This window comes from Tachypleus tridentatus, chromosome 1 (genome assembly GCF_004210375.1).
Source record: "Tachypleus tridentatus isolate NWPU-2018 chromosome 1, ASM421037v1, whole genome shotgun sequence".
NCBI classification, from domain to species: domain Eukaryota; kingdom Metazoa; phylum Arthropoda; class Merostomata; order Xiphosura; family Limulidae; genus Tachypleus; species Tachypleus tridentatus.
In genome coordinates this window covers 2,313,853-2,337,240 of record NC_134825.1, presented here as the reverse complement: position 1 = coordinate 2,337,240, position 23,388 = coordinate 2,313,853, and the positions used below count along the sequence as shown (strand labels likewise).

At 32.7% G+C, this 23,388-nt stretch overlaps 2 protein-coding genes across 8 annotated transcripts in view; one reads left to right on the top strand and one right to left on the bottom strand.

Annotated features, from left to right (window-relative positions):
• LOC143229231 (prolyl 4-hydroxylase subunit alpha-2-like) overlaps window positions 1-23,388 on the top strand; it is a 514,682-nt gene that overhangs the window by 56,730 nt on the left and 434,564 nt on the right. The gene's annotated exons all lie outside the window — the stretch shown is intronic.
• Window positions 2,498-23,388, bottom strand: part of LOC143228798 (muscle calcium channel subunit alpha-1-like) — a 222,387-nt gene continuing 201,496 nt past the window's right edge. For 3 of the 7 annotated variants that reach the window (XM_076460198.1, XM_076460358.1, XM_076460429.1), the window contains 9 exons: window positions 22,359-22,455; window positions 20,363-20,465; window positions 15,222-15,323; window positions 14,818-14,939; window positions 14,502-14,612; window positions 12,492-12,658; window positions 8,418-8,551; window positions 6,666-6,742; window positions 2,498-3,476 (listed from right to left, as the gene is read on the bottom strand). In XM_076460198.1, coding sequence (XP_076316313.1) covers window positions 3,156-3,476; window positions 6,666-6,742; window positions 8,418-8,551; window positions 12,492-12,658; window positions 14,502-14,612; window positions 14,818-14,939; window positions 15,222-15,323; window positions 20,363-20,465; window positions 22,359-22,455 — 1,234 coding nt within the window. In that variant the 3' untranslated portion in view covers window positions 2,498-3,155. Of the gene's footprint in view, window positions 3,511-6,665; window positions 6,743-8,417; window positions 8,552-12,491; window positions 12,659-14,501; window positions 14,613-14,817; window positions 14,940-15,221; window positions 15,324-20,362; window positions 20,480-22,358; window positions 22,456-23,388 lie in introns of those variants that run through there. The other 4 variants (XM_076460273.1, XM_076460506.1, XR_013015596.1 and 1 more) reach the window with 4 other exon arrangements.

Genomic DNA, 23,388 nt, shown 5'->3' with positions numbered 1-23,388 from the left:
GGTATGTTGGAGAGAGCATCCTTATGGACTGAAAGCCCTCGCTTGTGTGGAAATGACTGGATCTTTCAGCAGGACAACACTGCAATCCACAATGCCTGCATGACAAAGGGCTTTTTCATGGCAAATAACGTGATTCTTTTGGACCATCTATTGATAACATTTGGGAGTGGATGGCAAGGTAAGTCTATGGAAATGGACGTCGATTCCAAACAGTGCATGATCTTCATGAAGCCATCTTTACCACTTCGAATAACATTCCAGTCAGCCTTCTGCAAACACTTATATTGTCCATGCCAAAGTGAATGTTTGAAGTTATTCGCAAATACGGCTGTGCAACGCACTTCTGAGACCTCTTGTTGGGCGTTTCCTACCCTGATTAGGAAACTTTTATTAATAAACTGTTAATAACCATGCTATTTACAAGTAAGTGTGGTAGAATCTACATTATTCCAACAAGTGAACAAATAATTATCAAATTATTTTTGAATTTATCAACAATTACTCAGTGGTGATGAGACAATGCCACTTGTATAAAAAATCTTTATGTAAAACGGCCTTGGTTTGGGTTGAATGTAAAAACCCAGTATGTTCAAACCAGCAGTTTTCTAAAATATATTTTATCAGAACTCTGATTTATTTAATTCTATTTTCTGTCAAAAATGAGATAGCTGAAAACATCTCTCAGTTGAAAAGATAGAAAGAAATACTTGAACATCTTAAAAATTTTTCACCCCTACTATACCCATAATTAATTTCTAACATTCTTTGATAACTTTTGAAAATGTATGTTACAAATTGTTTTATTTATTATAGAGGTTGACATACTAATCTAATTAGTGTATGTTGAATTTTTTATCTGCTAGTTATCAATTATAGAGGGCTACATAGTCTTCCAATGTATGCCAACTCTTGGGCTACTCTTTTTATGGGATTTCACATTATAGAGCTGAAAGGGCAAGCATGTACCAGTGTATGTTGAGTGCCTTTTTATGCAGGGCCTGTTTTTTTTTTTGAAGTATAATATTGTTATGATGGAGCTGACCATTTTAAAATTATTACACCAGATAGTATTTTGTTGTTTACACTCATATTTTTAGATTCTGACCCTAGTTTTATAGAGGTGAAAGAGCATGATGTTCATAGTATTTTTTTTTTTTGTTATGAGAATTGTATGGTTACACAAAACCATGTAACATAATACAGTAAGATTATTTCACTTTTATTAATAAACTGTTAATAACCATGCTATTTACAAGTAAGTGTGGTAGAATCTACATTACAACAAGTGTATTTTGAATTTATTTTAGTGGTTCTTATAGAGCTGGTTTGGGTTGAGGAAAACATGTTCAAACCAGCAGTTTTACATATATATTTTTATCACCAATTAATTTTATTTCTTATAGAAAGTATACTTACATCTTAAAACTTTTCTCCCCTACTATACATGTACCAATGTATGTTGTTTTTTTATTTATTATAGAGTGACATATGCTAGTGTATGTTGTTTTTATTTCTTATAGAGCTACATACCAATGTATGCCAGTGTATGTTATGTTTTTTATTTTTATAGAGCTACATTACCAGTGTATGTTGTTTTTTATTTCTTATAGAGCTACATGTACCAGTGTATGTTGTTTTTATTTCTTATAGAGCTACATAGAGCTACCAGTGTATGTTGTTGTTTTTATTTCTTATATAGCTACATGTACCAGTGGATGTTGTTTTTTTTCTTATAGAGCTACATGTACCAGTGTATGTTTTTTTATTTCTTATAGAGCAACATGTTCCAGTGTATGTTGTTTTTTTATTTCTTATAGAGCTACATGTACCAGTGTATGTTTTTTTTTCTTATAGAGCTACATGTACCAGTGTATGTTGTTTTTATTTCTTATAGAGCTACATGTACCAGTGTATGTTGTTGTTTATATTTCTTATAGAGCAACATGTACCAGTGTGTATGTATTTTTTTTTCTTATAGAGCTACATGTACCAGTGTATGTTGTTTTTTTTTATTTCTTATAGAGCTACATGTACCAGTGTATGTTACTTTTTTTCCTTATTTGTTTTATAACTACATGTATCAGTGAAATGTATTTTATTATTTTATGTTTACTGTATTTGTACATGTACCAGTGGATATTATTTTCTAATTGTTATTTATTGTACAGCTACATCTACCAGTGGATGCTATTTTTTATTTGTTGTACAACTACATCTACCAGTGGATACTATTTTCTATTTATTGTACAGCTACATATACCAGTGGATAGTATTTTCTATTTGTTGTTTATTGTGTAGCTACCTGTACCAGTGGACGTTATTTTCTATTACTTTTTTATTATATAGCTATGTGTACCAGCATATGTTATTTTCTATTTTTTATGATACAGGTACATGCATCAGTGAATGTAATTTTTATTTCTTTCATGTACTTGATATGTTCATATAATTTTGTAATGAAGAATGTGGTGCTGTTTCTAAATAAAATTATGAGAAATAATATGTTCAATATTTTTATTTCACTATTACTTAATTCAGTTGATATCTACATATAGAAAACACTGTGAATGCAGATCTTGTGTTTTCCAAACAATCAAAAAACTAAGAATACTATAATATGTTTCTTGAATATGTTTTTTCTCAAAAACTGCTTGAAAACACATAGATATTTAAGGAGGGGGCTGCTACCTATTCGATTTCCTACGCTATGAAGTAAGATAGCTACAATGCTTTTTTTCTGCCATATGGTAAGATGTCTGCAAGATGATGCAGACAAATGTTTTTTTTTAAAGTGTCTGGATGAATACACTAGAAAGTATTATTATACCTTATGTATGTTTATATTAATAGATCAGGAACTATTACCACAGATTTGATATACTTATATTAAAAGAAGGCACAAGAAAGTATTAAGTATGTTTATATTAATAAGGCACTGGAAGTTATCATGTACTGTTTCTACTTCATGTAATATTACAGAGAAAAGGAGTGAAGGTCACATTTCTGGGCAAAAATCCATTTGTAGGACATCGACAAATTCTAGATTCAGTATCAGAAATTCTAAAACTTTCATACACAAGAACAAAATAAACACAATTATTTACTGCCATATGTTTCACAGCAGCAATAGCATGATCCACCTAATACTACCAATGTTATAAAACTGTGTTGTCATACTCATGGCTGCTGGCATGTTTCAAAGTATTAGTAACAAAAGCCATGTCAGTTTCACGTGGCTGAGCAGTTTTAGTTCCATCAGCTGTCTGTGTTTTTATGGAAGAATCAAACACCGGAATATTACTGACAAACCCAGGCAATGTTTGTTGAGTCCCTGCATACAGAATCTTGTGGGCAGCTCTGTCCATTTCCTCTTGGGTTAAGTTGATGGCTTCAGCTAACTCTCGCTGTGTGGTTCTCACAAATTCAGGATCACAGAACTTACCCAGACCTTGTTCATGTAAAACCTGAGAGAAGTACTGCATTATTGACTCACACCTGCTCTTGATCCTGCTGTTCATTGTAAATATTCAACATTCAATGAGAATACATAAAGATAAAATACAATACTGCTGCTGCTCACAGTTCTACTTTGACAGATAACACAACAAAAAGAAGCTTTTGTTGGTTATCAAAGTTTGTTATTAGCAGCTTTTTTACTAAGTTTTAATATCTAACACACACTGACAACTTCTACTAAGTTTTAATATCTAACACACACTGAGAGTTTCTACTAAGTTTTAATATCTAACACACACTGAGAACTTCTACTAAGTTTTAATATCTAACACACACTGAGAACTTCTACTAAGTTTTAATATCTAACACACACTGAGAGCTTCTACTAAGTTTTAATATCTAACACACACTGAGAACTTCTACTGAGTTTTAATATCTAACACACACTGAGAGCTTCTACTAAGTTTTAATATCTAACACTCATCTGGAGTTTTTACTAAGTTTTAATATCTAACACTCATCTGGAGTTTTTACTATGTTTTAATATCTAACAGTAATTTAGGGTATGTACTAAGTTTTAATACCTAAGTGTAATGTAAGGTATCTACTAGCTTTTCAAATCTAATTGTGTTTAAAGGTATCTATTAAGTTTTAGTAATTAACTGATATGAGAAGCAATCACTAAAGTACAAAATGAAACTCACATATTAAACTGAGTATTCCTCTTACAGACAAACTAATATTTGGAATGTCTACTAAGTTGTAAGTATGTTCTTGATGTATTAATATCAAACTCTGAAACAGAACTGTCAACTTATTTCTAACACTATATATACAACATACATCATATTGTCTAAAATAAAATTTTAAACAACAGATTAAATCTCATATCAAATAATAATACAGAAACAAAAACCTTCACGGTGTAAATAATTAAACAGTATAACACCACAGATAATAAAACTAAAAATATTAATCAAAATAAGAATCTTGCAAGTTAATCTTACAATATAAAATATAAAATATTTAGTGTAGGAAAGAAACAGATGGGTTTGGCTCAATACAACCATAACATGCTGTTGTACAGAATCACAGTGGCTGTCAACTGTGGTGTTTGTATTCTACTGACAGTAATCACAGTGGCTGTTAACTGTGGTGTTTGTATTCTACTGAAAGTAATCACGGTGGCTGTTAACTGTGGTGTTTGTATTCTACTGACAGTAATCACGGTGGCTGTTAACTGTGGTGTTTGTATTCTACTGACAGTAATCACGGTGGCTGTTAACTGTGGTGTTTGTATTCTACTGACAGTAATCACAGTGGCTGTTAACTGTGGTGTTTGTATTCTACTGACAGTAATCACAGTGGCTGTTAACTGTGGTTTTTGTATTCTACTGACAGTAATCACAGTGGCTGTTAACTGTGGTGTTTGTATTCTACTGACAGTAATCACAGTGGCTGTAAACTGTGGTGTTTGTATTCTACTGACAGTAATCACGGTGGCTGTTAACTGTGGTGTTTGTATTCTACTGACAGTAATCACGGTGGCTGTTAACTGTGGTGTTTGTATTCTACTGACAGTAATCAAAGTGGCTGTTAACTGTGGTGTTTGTATTCTACTGACAGTAATAACAGTGGCTGTTAACTGTAGTGTTTGTATTCTACTGACAGTAATAACAGTGGCTGTTAACTGTGGTGTTTGTATTCTACTGACAGTAATCACAGTGGCTGTTAGCTGTTAACTGTGGTATTTGTATTCTACTAGTGTGACTGTTATTGACTGGCTGTTAACTGTGGTGTTTGTATTCTACTGACAGTAATCACAGTGGCTGTTAACTGTGGTGTTTGTATTCTACTGACAGTAATCACAGTGGCTGTTAACTGTGGTGTTTGTATTCTACTGACAGTAATCACAGTGGCTGTTAACTGTGGTGTTTGTATTCTACTGACAGTAATCATGGTGGCTGTTAACTGTGGTGTTTGTATTCTACTGACAGTAACCACAGTGGCTGTTAACTGTGGTTTTTGTATTCTACTGACAGTAATAACAGTGGCTGTTAACTGTAGTGTTTGTATTCTACTGACAGTAATCACAGTGGCTGTTAACTGTGGTGTTTGTATTCTACTGACAGTAATCACAGTGGCTGTTAACTGTGGTGTTTGTATTCTACTGACAGTAATCACAGTGGCTGTTAACTGTGGTGTTTGTATTCTACTGACAGTAATCACAGTGGCTGTTAACTGTGGTGTTTGTATTCTACTGACAGTAATAACAGTGGCTGTTAACTGTAGTGTTTGTATTCTACTGACAGTAATCACAGTGGCTGTTAACTGTGGTGTTTGTATTCTACTGACAGTAATCACAGTGGCTGTTAACTGTAGTGTTTGTATTCTACTGACAGTAATCACAGTGGCTGTTAACTGTGGTGTTTGTATTCTACTGACAGTAATCACAGTGGCTGTTAACTGTGGTTTTTGTATTCTACTGACAGTAATAACAGTGGCTGTTAACTGTAGTGTTTGTATTCTACTGACAGTAATCACAGTGGCTGTTAACTGTGGTGTTTGTATTCTACTGACAGTAATCACAGTGGCTGTTAACTGTGGTGTTTGTATTCTACTGACAGTAATCACAGTGGCTGTTAACTGTGGTGTTTGTATTCTACTGACAGTAATCACAGTAGCTGTTAACTGTGGTATTTGTATTCTACTGACAGTAATCATGGTGGCTGTTAACTGTGGTGTTTGTATTCTACTGACAGTAACCACAGTGGCTGTTAACTGTGGTTTTTGTATTCTACTGACAGTAATAACAGTGGCTGTTAACTGTAGTGTTTGTATTCTACTGACAGTAATCACAGTGGCTGTTAACTGTGGTGTTTGTATTCTACTGACAGTAATCACAGTGGCTGTTAACTGTGGTGTTTGTATTCTACTGACAGTAATCACAGTGGCTGTTAACTGTGGTGTTTGTATTCTACTGACAATAATCACAGTGGCTGTTAACTGTGGTTTTTGTATTCTACTGACAGTAATAACAGTGGCTGGCTGTTAACTGTAGTGTTTGTATTCTACTGACAGTAATCACAGTGGCTGTTAACTGTGGTGTTTGTATTCTACTGACAGTAATCACAGTGGCTGTTAACTGTGGTGTTTGTATTCTACTGACTGTATTCATTACTTGGTGCCTATTTTAGATAACAACTTACTCTTCCAACAAGGTTTTCTGCACTTCCTATTACTTCCATTGTCTGTTCTCTGTGGTTCTGATCTTTGTTTTGATTATCTGCAGAGAAATATATTATCTTACTGTAATGAAATATATCTTTAATTCTTATTGTGTAGATTGATGAGTGTGTAGAACATTTAATGTCATAATATTATTCTATAATAATATAATGATGTTATTCTATGTTATTTTAACCAAACATAAAGTCAGCCAAACAGTGGAAAATAAGTGACAATATTACTAATACACTGACTCAATACAATATAACTAATACCCTGACTCAATACAATATTACTAATACACTGACTCAATACAATATAACTAATACCCTGACTCAATACAATATAACTAATACCCTGACTCAATACAATATTACTAATACCCTGACTCAATACAATATTACTAATACCTTGACTCAATACAATATTACTAATACATTGACTCAATACAATATTACTAATACTCTGACTCAATACAATATTACTAATACCCTGACTCAATATAATATTACTGATACCCTGACTCAATACAATATTACTAATACCTTGACTCAATACATTTTGAACACGTTATTAACCAAGGTAATTAAAATGAAAAACAAACATTTTGGAAGTTGATGTCTCAGACTACTAAAAGTGCATAATTTTATCAATAAGAAAAACCATAGTTTTCTCAAGAGCTTTTAAAAGGACTAAAACATAGAAATATCATGAGGATAAAATGAACAGATTATGTAAGTTTACAAAGGGTGAAGACAATGTTTTTGAATCTTATGTTTCAGATATTGTAGTAATTTAAAGAAAAAGTATTTCTTTTTTAAATTTGTATGAATTCAGGAACTGTAATTAACAACAATAATTGAATCTCAGTGAGTTGGGGTCGACCTGACACTAGCTTTGAACATAACTTTTACTCAACTTGGTAAGTTCTCCTGTTAGCTGGAATTACTGAATGAAACCTATACATCTTGATGAATGTAATTATACACACACTTTTAATTATAATTATGCACACACTTTTCTCTACATTAAAATACTTTTGTTTGTGAGTTTTCAGCCCTCTCATTAGAACTTTCATCAGACAATAAAACAGTTGAAATTTGATTAGGGATTGCAATGTGATGTTTAAAGCATTGAAGAGACTATTTTTACAATATTTTGTTGTTATACAAATTTATTCCAATTTTACTAAATAAGGATAAGTTAATGTGGAGATTCTGTGACCTCAAAAGAAACAGCTGGTTTTGGGACAAAACTGTATTGGGCTATCCAATGTATTCACCACAAGGAATCCAACCCCAAAATGTTGCTGGGGATGCTAAATATATCACAGTATAAGGCACAATATAAAGACATAATTTTAAAAATATACCAATGAATTAAACTTTGAACAAATTAAACAGACGTTTGCATTTAGGGTCTTTATTTCTAGTTCATGATAAATCTCTATATTGTCAAGAATAGCAGAGCTATCAATAACAACATTTTGTGGTGTGAATCACGGTTTGTTCTTACTAATATTTCAAGTTTGTACTATTCTTTCAATTTTCAAGTGGAACTATTTGTTTTATTATTATGTAAGTTCAGCATAATTTCAATTCATAATATTTTGTAAATCCTATGAAGAACACTTCTCTAAATATTCCTCTGAGGAGCACCAAGAGGTGCTGTTCTGCAATAACATTACAATGAGAAGGAAGACATGTTTAAAAATAATGATAAAAGTAACCTACCAGGATGGCTTCTGTTTGAAGTAGGAAGAAGATAAGTTCTTCCATTTTCAAAATGTTCTCCATCTTGGACTTGACGGTGAATATCCCCATCAGGAGTGAGTCCAACGATCACTAGAGCTGGAATATTAGCTAATCTGAGAGAAGTCAAGAACAAAAGATTAGCTTGCTGGCATTTCTTCTGAATGACCAGTAAGTTAAATGAAATAAAAATAATTGAATAAAGTTGCTGTTATTAGTTCTGATTTGTAAATGAATGTTGCTGTTCATCCAATTTAGTGATAAAAATAGTGTCCTAGCCAGCCTGATGAACCAAAAAGCCTTGTTGACTTGGATATAGAGGATATAGTATGGTTGATAAATTGTTGTAGATCATTCATCGCTTTCACTCATAAGTTATTAAAATTATTTACCGAGCATTTTATCATAACCCAACAGATGTTGGTAGGAAAATATAATATATTGGTATTTCAACACTGTTGGTGTCAATAAAAGAATTTCTGGTACTCCAACAAGTGCTAGTGGTGATAAGAGAAGATACTGGTATTTCAAAAGCTGCTGACACCAATGGTAGGATGTAATGATACTCCAACAGCTGTTGACATACATGATAAGATATACTAGTATTACTAAAGCTGCTCATGTTGATAACAAGATGTACTAGTACTACTACAGAAGCTGATGTTGATGACAAGATGTACTAGTACTACTACAGCAGCTGATGTTGATGACAAGATGTACTAGTACTACTACAGCAGCTGATGTTGATGACAAGATGTACTAGTACTACTACAGCAGCTGATGTTGATGACAAGATGTACTAGTACTACTACAGCAGCTGATGTTGATGACAAGATGTACTAGTACTACTACAGCAGCTGATGTTGATGACAAGATGTACTAGTACTAATACAGCAGCTGATGTTGATGACAAGATGTACTAGTACTACTACAGCAGCTGATGTTGATGACAAGATGTACTAGTACTACTACAGCAGCTGATGTTGATGACAAGATGTACTAGTACTACTACAGAAGCTGATGTTGATGACAAGATGTACCAGTACTACTACAGCAGCTGATGTTGATGACAAGATGTACTAGTACAACTACAGCAGCTGATGTTGATGACAAGATGTACTAGTACTACTACAGAAGCTGATGTTGATGACAAGATGTACCAGTACTACTACAGCAGCTGATGTTGATGACAAGATGTACTAGTACTACTACAGCAGCTGATGTTGATGACAAGATGTACTAGTACTACTACAGCAGCTGATGTTGATGACAAGATGTACTAGTAGTACTACAGCAGCTGATGTTGATGACAAGATGTACTAGTACTACTACAGCAGCTGATGTTGATGACAAGATGTACTAGTACTACTACAGCAGCTGATGTTGATGACAAGATGTACTAGTACAACTACAGCAGCTGATGTTGATGACAAGATGTACTAGTACTACTACAGCAGCTGATGTTGATGACAAGATGTACTAGTACTACTACAGAAGCTGATGTTGATGACAAGATGTACTAGTACTACTACAGCAGCTGATGTTGATGACAAGATGTACTAGTACTACTACAGCAGCTGATGTTGATGACAAGATGTACTAGTACTACTACAGCAGCTGATGTTGATGACAAGATGTACTAGTACTACTACAGCAGCTGATGTTGATGACAAGATGTACTAGTACTACTACAGCAGCTGATGTTGATGACAAGATGTACCAGTACTACTACAGCAGCTGATGTTGATGACAAGATGTACTAGTACTACTACAGCAGCTGATGTTGATGACAAGATGTACTAGTACTACTACAGCAGCTGATGTTGATGACAAGATGTACTAGTACTAACTACAGCAGCTGATGTTGATGACAAGATGTACTAGTACTACTACAGCAGCTGATGTTGATGACAAGATGTACTAGTACTACTACAGCAGCTGATGTTGATGACAAGATGTACTAGTACTACTACAGCAGCTGATGTTGATGACAAGATGTACCAGTACTACTACAGCAGCTGATGTTGATGACAAGATGTACTAGTACAACTACAGCAGCTGATGTTGATGACAAGATGTACTAGTACTACTACAGCAGCTGATGTTGATGACAAGATGTACTAGTACTACTACAGCAGCTGATGTTGATGACAAGATGTACTAGTACAACTACAGCAGCTGATGTTGATGACAAGATGTACTAGTACTACTACAGCAGCTGATGTTGATGACAAGATGTACTAGTACTACTACAGCAGCTGATGTTGATGACAAGATGTACTACTACTACTACAGAAGCTGATGTTGATGACAAGATGTACTAGTACTACTACAGCAGCTGATGTTGATGACAAGATGTACTAGTACTACTACAGCAGCTGATGTTGATGACAAGATATACTAGTACTACTACAGCAGCTGATGTTGATGACAAGATGTACTAGTACTACTACAGCAGCTGATGTTGATGACAAGATGTACTAGTACTACTACAGCAGCTGATGTTGATGACAAGATGTACTAGTACTACTACAGCAGCTGATGTTGATGACAAGATGTACTAGTACTACTACAGAAGCTGATGTTGATGACAAGATGTACTAGTACTACTACAGCAGCTGATGTTGATGACAAGATGTACTAGTACAACTACAGCAGCTGATGTTGATGACAAGATGTACTAGTACTACTACAGCAGCTGATGTTGATGACAAGATGTACTAGTACTACTACAGAAGCTGATGTTGATGACAAGATGTACTAGTACTACTACAGCAGCTGATGTTGATAACAAGATGTACTAGTACTACTACAGCAGCTGATGTTGATGACAAGATATACTAGTACTACTACAGCAGCTGATGTTGATGACAAGATGTACTAGTGTTGCTACAGTTACTGACACATCTACTCATTCCATCAAATAGTGGAATGAGGAAAAAGAATGTTAAGCTATATGAATTCTTTAACTGTACAAAAAAAAACTATTTATTATTATAAGGACTTTGAGATGGAAGATTATACATGCTAACAAAGGAAAGTGATGAACTAAAAAACCTAATTTTAGTCTGGTAATTTACATTGGAAGCACTTGTAAAAATCTGTCTTATCACATGAAAAGTTGAAAGAAACAGAAATGTTTTAATAAATCTTCATTTTCTCACATCCAAAACTATAAATAACAAATGTTCTCCTTCATATCATTCTATAACAAAACTGTTACAGTAGTGCTACAAATAACAGGTCATTATAATAAAACTGTTACAGTAGTGCTACAAATAACAGGTCATTATAATAAAACTGTTACAGTAGTGCTACAAATAACAGGTCATTATAACAAAACTGTTACAGTAGTGCTACAAATAACAGGTCATTATAATAAAACTGTTACAGTAGTGCTACAAATAACAGGTCATTATAATAAAACTGTTACAGTAGTGCTACAAATAACAGGTCATTAAATTTTGAGAATAAAGAATGTTCTTGGTCATCACAAAAGATGCTAGCTTGTTATGATTTTTAAAAGAAAATAAAGCTTTTAGACAATATGAAAGATAGAAATTTACATTTATATTTTTAAAAAGAATAGAAAATGCCACATAACGTTATCAGTGTTAAAGTATTTACACACAAAATATATTCAACACAAATACAAGTCAAACACTATCATATGGATGGTTTATTAAAGTATTTATTTATGTACTCTATTTAGTTCTGACAACTACAAATCAAACACTATGAAATAGATTGTCTAATAATGCATTCACATATAAAATCTATTTAGTTAAAACAAATCCACATCAAATAATGTCAATTGAAGTTAGACATAAACAATCTATTTATTTGACACTTAGCACAAATTAAACGCTATCAAATGCAATGTATCTTAAAGTACTTGCGTATATAATCTATTTTGGAATATAGCACAGAATTGCTATTACTTGAATCACTGTATAAAATGCTCTAATACATTTGCTATGAGGTTTTTAAAGGGTCTTGCTAACATGACATACACAGTTGTTTCTATACTGTTGGTGAAAGTTCTGATCAACTTACCTGGCTTTGGCTACTGTCCGACCAGCAAGTGGAGAGTCTTCAACTCTCACTTTGGAAGGTATAATATGATTCATAGCACTGTAATGGTCAGGGTAAGGTTTACCTTGAATACCTATTGAGTTTTGTCTAACAGAGGACCACATATTACCAAAGAATGGGTGGTTTCTCTATGGAAAAAATAATGTTAAGGTTAGAGTTTACTTTAGTTGGGCCGTTTATGTTAAATAGTGTCAAAAGTATAAACACTTCCAAAAAATAAACAGACCTTCATTCGAATTAATTAATCCTCAAGATACATTTCTAAACCATGTGCTAAGTAACCTAACCATGGTACTACGTATTCTAAACTTAAGTAATCTTAACCTGGTGATAAATAATCTAACTCTGGTACTAAGTTCCCTAAACCTCTGTTAAGTAATCTAACCACAGTGTTAAATAACCTAACTCTATTGATAATTAATCTGTTATCATGCTATGTAAACTAAAATTTGTGATAAGTAATCTAAAACTTGTATTAAGTACTACAACCCTTGTGTTAAATAATATAACCTTCATGCAAAGAAAGCTAACTCTCGTTTTAAGTAATCTAAATTATGTAATATAACCCCAGTGTTACATAATGTAAACTTCTTTTTAAGTGATCTAACCCTTGTTCTATTTAATCCAACTATCATTTTAAGTAATGTAACCTTTATATTAACTAATAAAACCCAGGTGGTAAGTAATCAAACACTTATGTTCAGCAATATAACCTTGGTAATAAGTAATCTTAACATTGCTAAGTAACCATAATAATGATAAAGCTAACAATGGATCACATCATCTTCAGTTAAATTAAAAACAAGAATACAGTAACTGATGCTAATAATGTGTCACATGATATCCAGTTAAATTAAAAACAATAATGCAGTAGTAACTTATGTTAATAATGTGTCACATAATATCCAGTTAAATTAAAAACAATAACACAGTAACTTATGCTAATAATGTATCACATAATATCCACTTAAATTAAAAACAATAATGTAGTAACTGATGCTAATAATGTGTGACATCATCTTAAGTTAAAGTAAGAACAATAATAATGTAGTAACTGATGCAAATTATGATAGAGTAACAATGTGTCTTCAGCTATAGTACCATAATAATAACACATTAACTGATGCTAACAATGTGTCACATCATTGTCTGCTAAATAACAATACACTAACTCACAATGATAAAGTTAATAACTCAAGGTAAAAAAATGTTTACTTTTTCTTGTTCCTGGGCAGAAAGTGTTATTTCCCAATTACTTCTGCCTAAAGTAAATGAAAAAGACTTATTTTTCTCTTCAAACTTTGCTTTTGTGACCTGGGAGTGTATAAAACATGATGGGAGACTATATTTGGGGGCTGATACATGAAAGTGATCTACATTACAGTCGAAAATCTCGAAAAACTACTCGCTTCTAAACATTTTTGTATAACTTTGGTATAAATACATGTAAATTTTTATTCACATGTTGTTTTATTCAGACATTATGCAAATGAAGATGTGCAAATTTGCCCATTTTTATATAGAAAATAGGTTAATTTTTAAATTTCATTATCCAGGTCACAAAAGCAAAGTTTGAAGGGAATAATGGTTATTTTCTGTACTTTTACAACATAAGCAATTAAGAAATAACTCATACTATCCAGGAACACAATTTGTGTTATATAGTTTAATGTGTCACATTATCTCTAACTAAAATAACAACAGTATAAATAATGCAGGAACTGATACTAACAATGATAAAACTAATGTACAATGAAACGTAGTGAAACTTTTAAGTTCTTCCATTTATGTGTGTGTGTGTGTGTGTGTGTGTATATATGCATTACTTAAAGTGCTTTTATGAACTATTTTCTTAATTTAGTAAAAGATAGAAAACCATTGCTGTTTGTATTTTGAAAGCAATATAAATAACAGTTGACCATAGAAATTGCTTTAAAATAATAATAAATAAAAAAATCCTAATTTCCTTACCCTGTGTAATGGCTCTGAATCCAAAAAGTTTCCAAACTCGTCTGTATCCAGGTTTCCTGAAACAGCTCGTCGAATTTCAGGTCCTACTTCGTGAAGTGTACGTAATCCAGCCTGAAGGATGCAATAACTTTATCCATAATTTGTAATTACATTTTTATTTAACAAACAAAAGTATCAAAACATAAACCATGAGTTAAGTGTTTTAACAATTAACAGTTAGTCAAATGTTTCAAATCGTGGCTTAATATGTGTTTTGAGTTAGTAAACCAGAACCTATAGCAAATCTATTATTGAGTCCAGTTTTTCAAAGACTTACTGTTAAAGCTACAGCACCATCATGACCAAGTGCACGCTCTTCCTTTCTCTTTTTAAATCTTCGGAAATAGTCTTGGATTAAAAAAGTGGCATAGAACTTGCCCACCGTAACGTCATCTTCAGCTAATATAAAAAAAACAGTATAATTATGCAATAACTGATTCTAATAAAGATAAAACTAAGGCATGTAATGTAATATCTAGCTAAAATAAAAACATCAATACAAAATGCTGAGAGTAAGCACTACTACTAATAAAACTAACATAGAACATAAGGACACACTACTGCTATAAGGCCTATAGTGGTAGACTGGTCTCGTTACTGCTATAATAACTACAGTGGGAGTTTAGTACTAGTTTTTGGGTGCTGAAAGGTTAAATTTTGTAAATCTGGACTGATACAAACCACCAGCAGGAGGTACAACTTGGTCCAGCAACTTAGGACTAGTTCGTTTCCAAATCTTTTTTATGACATCACGCAATTCTTCATTTGCTTCATCAATGTTTCCTTAAAGATACAAAAAAACGTGAATCAATAGTGCTCTCTCTACAAATAGTTATAACTTCTTACACAACATTGGATAATTAATTACAAAATTAACCAACGTTAGTGTATGGTACAGTTAATAAACAATGCTCTAATATTTGATGTACAAAATACAGAAAATGGTTTTATGTTAGGCAGTTTATAACACATGAGAGTTTATTTATTTTTATTATCCATATATTGTTATTAAATGAAGTCTTTATCGATAGTATCATAACGAAACAGTAAAAATTTCAACTCATAAAAGATAACTAATATCTTAACATTTTCTACATATACACGTTTCCTATTGCTATGACCCTCTAGTGGCACAGCGGCATGTCTGCGGATTTACACCAATAAAAACCGGATTTTGATATCCATAATGGATAAAGCACAGAGAGTCCACTGTGTAGCTTTGTGCCTAATTCCAAACAAACAAACTTTTTCTATGTGTAAACTAATGTAAAATTTAAAGAAATCAGTCTGATTTTTACATGTGAAATAGTAATAAAGGTTAAACATGAAGATTTCTCATGTGTGAATAAATAAAATTGTTTGATATGTAAATAAAATCAATAAACTTATTTGATATTGTTTTTATTGTTAAGCACAATATATCTCTATTAATACTGACGAAGCACAAATTATATAAAAACATTGTTAGATGACACTTACCTTCCCTCTTTCCTTTGTTATTAAATTTAAATACCTAAGGGCCTCATTAGGCTAATTTCATCTCCTTCTTTGTGGAATAAATAACTGATTCATTTAACTTGTATCTTTAGTCTCAAAGCCAAAAGTACACTGCCTTGCAAAAGTATTTATCCCTACCAGTAATATCACACTTTTTTATGAAATACAGATAATGTAAACAATTTTTTAATGAACTTTTTTTTATTCAAAACTCTAATGTTCAAACTTAGTACTGTTATGAGTGAAAGAGGTTGAATGTCAGCACAAATGGTATGATGTAACCTTTTGCCCATTCTTCTTGACAAAATGGTTCCAATTCTAACAATTTTTAGTACCATTGATGGGCTGCAATCTAAGTCTCGTCATAAATTTTCAATGGATTCAAGTCAGGACTTTGACTGGGCCACTCTAAGACATTATCTTTCTTATTTTGAAACTAGTCCTGTATGGCTTTCACATCCTACTTTGAGTCAATGTCCTATTGAAATGTTAATATTTGACCGAGTTTTATTGGGTGACTCAAGCAGGTTTCTCTCTAGGATTTACTTGTACTTTGCACCATCCATCTTCCCCTCAATCCCCATAACATGATGATGTTACCATTATGATTGACAGTGTGGATGGTGTTTAGTCAGTGGTGTGCTGAGTTGGGCTTGCACCAGACTTAATGATTTGAATTTAGACCAAAAAGTCAATTTTTATCTCGTCTCACCACAAAAGTTTCTGCCAAAGTTATGCACTGTCATTCACATTATTTATTGCAACTTTGATTATTCTTTTTTGGTAAGGGCTTCCTTATTGCAACACACCCACACATGCCACTTCTTTGTGAGGACTGGGATATGAGTGATGTATGAACAATGACTCCCATTTCAGTCATGGAGGTCTGTAACTCTTTCTAAGTCACTGTTGATTTCACACTGGTATTCCTAACCAGTTTCCTACTTACTTGGCTGCCTAGTTTGAAATAGCAGCTTGATAACTGTATCTCATCAATTTATTAATACCATGATGACTGTATCTCTTCAGTTTGTTAATACCATGATGACTGCATCTCTTCAGTTTGTTAATACCATGATGACTGTATCTCTTCAGTTTGTTAATACCATGATGACTGCACCTCATGAATTTGTTAAAACCATGATAACTGTACTTCATCAATTTGTAAACACCAATATGACTGTATCTCAATTTGTAAACACCATGATGACTATACCTCATGAAATTGTTAAGACCATGATGACTACACCTCATAAATTTGTTAAAACCATGATGACTGTACCTCATGAATTTGTAAACTCCACAGTAACTGAATCTCATTAATTTGTTAATACCACAATGACTGTATTTCATCAATTTGTAAACTCCATAATGACTGTACCTCATCAATTTGTAAACTCCACAGTAACTGAATCTCATTAATTTGTTAATACCACAATGACTGTATTTCATCAATTTGTAAACACCGTGATGGCTGTATCTCATAAATATGTTAATACCATGATGACTGTACCTCATGAATTTTTTCACACTATGATGACTATACCTCATCAGTTTGTTAATATCATGATAACTGTACCATAAACACCATGAAGACTGTACCTCATCAATTTTTAAACACCATGATGACTTACCTCATGAATTTGTAAATACCATGATGACTTACCTCATGAATTTGTAAGTACCATGATGACTGTATCTTATTACTTTCTTAATACCATGATGACTTTATCTCATCAATTCGTTAATACAATGATGACTGTACCTCATTAGTTTGTTAATGCCATGATGACTGTATCTCATTAATTCTTAAACATCATAATGACTGTACCCCATGAATTTTTAATGAAGAGAGCTCTACTTCATCAATTTGTATAACTATGGTGACTGTATCTCATCAATTTCTAAAATCCATGATGACTGTACTTCATCAATGTGTATATTCCATAATAACTGTGTCTCATCAATTTATTAATACAATTATGACAATATCTCATAATGACAACATAATGATAACAGTTTTCCATCAATTTGTAAACTCCATAATGATTGTACCTCATCAATTTGTAAACACCATAATGACTGTACCACATCAATTTGTTAACACCAAGATGACTGAATCTCATCAATTTATTAATACTATGATGACTGTACCTCATAAAGTTTTAAGACCATGACGACTGTACCCCATGAATATGTAAACACCATGATAACTGTATCTCATCAATTTATAAACCATGATGACTGTATCTCAACAATTGTAAACACTATGATGACTGTATCTCATCAATTCGTTAAAACTATGATGACTGTATCTCATCAACACGTTAACATTATGATGACTGTATCTCATCAATTTATTAATATCATGATGACTGTACCTCATTAATTTCTAAACACTATCATGACTACATCTCATCAATTTGTAAACACTATGATGACTGTATCTCATCAATTTTTAAACACCATGATGACTGTATCTCATCAATTTCTAAACACTATCATGACTATATTTCATCAATTTATTAATACCATGATGACTGTATCTTGTCAATTTATGAAACCATGATGGCCATACCTGATCAATTTGTAAACATCATGATGACTATATTTCATCAATTTATTAATACCATGATGACTGTATCTTGTCAATTTATGAAACCATGATGGCCATACCTGATCAATTTGTAAACATCATGATGACTATATTTCATCAATTTATTAATACCATGATGACTGTATCTTGTCAATTTATGAAACCATGATGGCCATACCTGATCAATTTGTAAACAACATGATGACTATATTTCATCAATTTATTAATACCATGATGACTGTATCTTGTCAATTTATGAAACCATGATGGCCATACCTGATCAATTTGTAAACAACATGATGACTATATTTCATCAATTTATTAATACCATGAAGACTGTATCTCATCAATTTGTTAATATCATGATTACTGTATCTTATCAATTTGTTAAAACCATGATGACTGTACCTTATTAATTTGTAGAACTATGGTGACTGTACCTCATCAATTTGTAAACACCATGATGATGGTACCTTATCAGTTTTAAATACCATAATGATTGTACCTCATCAAATTGTAACTACCATGATGATTGTACATCATCAATTTGTAAACACCACAATGACTGTAAATGTGTAAACACCATGATGTTTTGAACATAATATTTGTTGTATCTTATAACTTCATAAACACTGTGATGGCTGTATCCCATCATGTGGGAAATGTCTCCATAACTACCATAGTGATGACAACAAGCTATGAATCTACTTTTATCTCCTTTTGCACTGATGTTTTTGTAATAAAGATTGCTACAATCAGCTATGAACTTAGTATGTCATTGACTTATCTTCCACAGTCTCATGGTGTTGCATGCAGAGTATACCTTGTATCTTAATTAAGAACCCAAACAAGTTCTATCCTTTTCCTAATATTGTCCTCAAGTCAACAATTAACAACAGATTGAATATTCAATTGTAATTCCCATGTATCCAACTTACAACACAAGAGAGACTGTACATACACAGAAAGGAAAAAGAAATAAATAAAGACAACAATGATAATGAAACAATAACAGAAAAACAATAATACTGACATTAGTAATAGTGAAACAACAACACAAAACAACAACTAATAACACTGACACTGTAACAATAACCAGGAAGACAACCAATATTACTGAAAACTGTGATACTGTAACAATACCAATAAAACAACCAATAACACTGAAAACAATGATACTGTAACAATACCAAGAAAACAACCAATAACACTGAAAACAATGATACTGTAACAATACCAAGAAAACAACCAATAACACTGAAAATTGTGATACTGTAACAATACCAAGAAAACAACCAATAACACTGAAAACAATGATACTGGAACAACAGCTAAAATAAATTCATACTGACAGCAGTGACACAAAACCAAACGTCAAGTGATTACTATGATGAAGCCTCATGAAGACATAGTGGTATTGTTTAATTATGTAAGGTTATATAATTTTTTTTCTTAAAAGCATAGTTTATATTTCAGTTTTTTTACCACTCAATGTTCTTCCTTAAGAGAAAAAACATGTGTTTGTCATGCTAACACTGAAGAAACTATTATTCAATGGATAAATGTTTTTAAATATTTATAGACTAACATATTATCTGCACTAGCTGTTTCTAATATTAAACTAATAGACGAGGGATAGCAGCTAATGATATAGTGGTATTTCACTGTTACATCACACCTACTCTTCCTATTTAGTTTGCCTTTACCTCATAAACCTTTATCATCCTACCTTCTGTTTTGATGCGTAATGAAGTTCGAACGACCGCAAACAAAGTGGCGTTAAACATGACTGTGCCATCAGTGTTGAGTGGCATGTTCATTGATACGAGTCTCTGGAGGAAATAAACTAGCATGACACATAAACACACAAGATAAACAGAAACAGCAGTAAGTAAAATACAGAAAATAAATTTACATGCAGGTGTAAACAAACACATAATATAAATACATAATTTAAAGATATAAGCAAATTGCTTTTGCAGATTAATAATCAAAGTATAATATTCTAGTTCTGTCAGTCATAGAGATATCATTATGAATGGAATCCTAAATATATTTTCTATAGACATAATAAGACCTTAATCTGTATATCTTCCGTAGAAACATAGTGAGGGCTATAATCTGTGTATCTTCCCTAGAGACATGATGAGTGCTTTAATCCTGTATATCTTCCCTAGAGACATAGTGAAGGCTCTTATTCAGTATATCTTCCCTAGAGTCATAATGAGGGCTTTAATCCTGTATATCTTCCGTAGAAACATAGCAAGGGCTTTAATCTGTGTATCTTCCTTTGAGCAATAATGGGTGCTTTAATCCAGTATATCTTCCATAGAGACATGATGAGTGCTTTAATCCACTATATCTTCCCTAGAGACATGATGAGTGCTTTAATCCACTATATCTTTCCTAGAAACATAGTGAGTGCTTTAATCCTGTATATCTTCCCTAGAGACATAGTGAGGGGTTTAATCCAGTATATCTTTCCTAGAGACATGATGAGTGCTTTAATCCAATATATCTTCCGTAGAGACATAATGAGTGCTTTAATCCTGTATATTTTCTCTAGAGACATAGTGAGGACTTTAATCCAGTATATCTTCCCAAGAGACATGATGAGTGCTTTAATCCAATATATCTTCCCTAGAGACATAATGAGTGCTTTAATCCTGTATATTTTCCCTAGAGACATGGTGAGGACTTTAATCCAGTATATCTTCCCTAGAGACATGGTGAGGACTTTAATCCAGTATATCTTCCCAAGAGACATAATGAGTGCTTTAATCCAATATATCTTCCTTAGAGACATAGTGAGGGCTTTAATCCAGTATATCTTCCCTAAAGACATGATGAGTGCTTTAATCCTGTATATCTTCCCTAGAGACATAATGAGTGCTTTAATCCTGTATATTTTCCCTAGAGACATGGTGAGGACTTTAATCCAGTATATCTTCCCAAGAGACATAATGAGTGCTTTAATCCAATATATCTTCCTTAGAGACATAGTGAGGGCTTTAATCCAGTATATCTTCCCTAAAGACATGATGAGTGGTTTAATCCTGTATATTTTCCCTAGAGACATGGTGAGGGGTTAATCCTGTATATCTTCCCTAGAAACATATTGAGTGTTTTAATCCTGTATAACTTCCCTAGAGACATAGTGAGGACTTTAATCCAGTATATCTTTCCTAGAGACATGATCAGTGCTTTAATCCTGTATATCTTCCCTAGAGACAAAGTGAGGGCTCTTATCCAGTATATCTTCCCTAGAGTCATAGTGAGGGCTTTAATCCTATATATCTTCCCTGGAGACACAGTGAGTGAGGGCTTTAATCCTGTATGTCGTCCCTAGAGACATAATGAGGGCTTTAAACCCGTACATTTTTCCTCCAGACATAATGATTTCTTTAATCCTGTATATGTTTCCTAGAAACATAATGAGGACATTAATCTGTGTATCTTTCCTGGAGACATAGTTCATGATGTGAACCCTGTATATCTTATATATAGATATAATCAATGCTTTGATCATGCATATCTTGCCTAGAGACATAGTCAGAATTGTAATACTGTATATTTTTCTCAGTGATATAATGATGACCTTAATGCTGTATATCTTTCATAAATATAATTAGGAGTTTAACCATGTATATCTTTACTATAGATGTTTAAAGCTTATCAGATCTTATAATTTATTCAAGAATAATAGTAAAATTTCTTTATCTAACCTTGCATGCTACTCGATGAGGACAGAGTTTACCAAATCCCAGGGGAGGAGAAATCTTTCGTAACAAAGTTACCACATCAAGATGCTTGATTCTACCTCTGAAAAATACATACACATCATTAAAAGAAATAAAAATATCATAATTCCCTTGCTGTCTGTACTAATAAAAAAGGCACACTATTAGATTCTGTAATGTTATAACTATCACTGTGTTATAAATGTAAATCATCCCCTAAAGGCTTTAGGCTCCTGATGACCTTTCACGTGATCTGAAATGCATAATCAGTCAGGTTCCTTTTTACTGGCCAAAAAGAGCATTATACTTGTGTCTATGAAGGAGAGTAGAGGTGGTAAATGAGTGTATACCAAAGGATACTGTCCTTTGAGACAGAGCGGTTATGTGATGTTGTAGTTCCATAAAGTAGCACCAAAGAGCATATAGTTACAAACTGTGTTAATAGTTCTAAGACAGGGTGCAAGTTGTTTCACTAAAGAAAGGAGATCATGTACAAGTTTTAACTATACATTTCACCCATAGATATATCTTTTACACATGAAATAACAAAGGGTCTGGTATGGTCATTAGGGCATTTGATTTGAATGTGTTGATCATGGATTTGAATCCTTGTCACCTCACATGCTTGCTCTTTCAGCTATGGAACGTTACAACATGACAGCAAATCTAACTATACTTTGGCGAAGAAGCAAAGCAAAAGTTGGTGGTTAGTAATGTTGAGTCGCCATCTTTTCACTAGGAAAGAGTCACTAAGTTAGAGATAAGAGTACATATAACTTTGTACAAAATTTAGAAAAAAACACCAAAGAAATAACAGAGAAAAAAAGAAAACTATTCCTTGATTCTCTTTAGTTCTTAACACAATATTAGTGTCTGTATTGAAAAGAAAACTATTCCTTGATTCTCTTTAGTTCTTAGTGTCTGTATTACTGTTTGGGCCAACTTAACACAATATTAGTGTCTGTATTACTGTTTGGGCCAACTTAACACAATATTAGTCTGTATTACTGTTGGG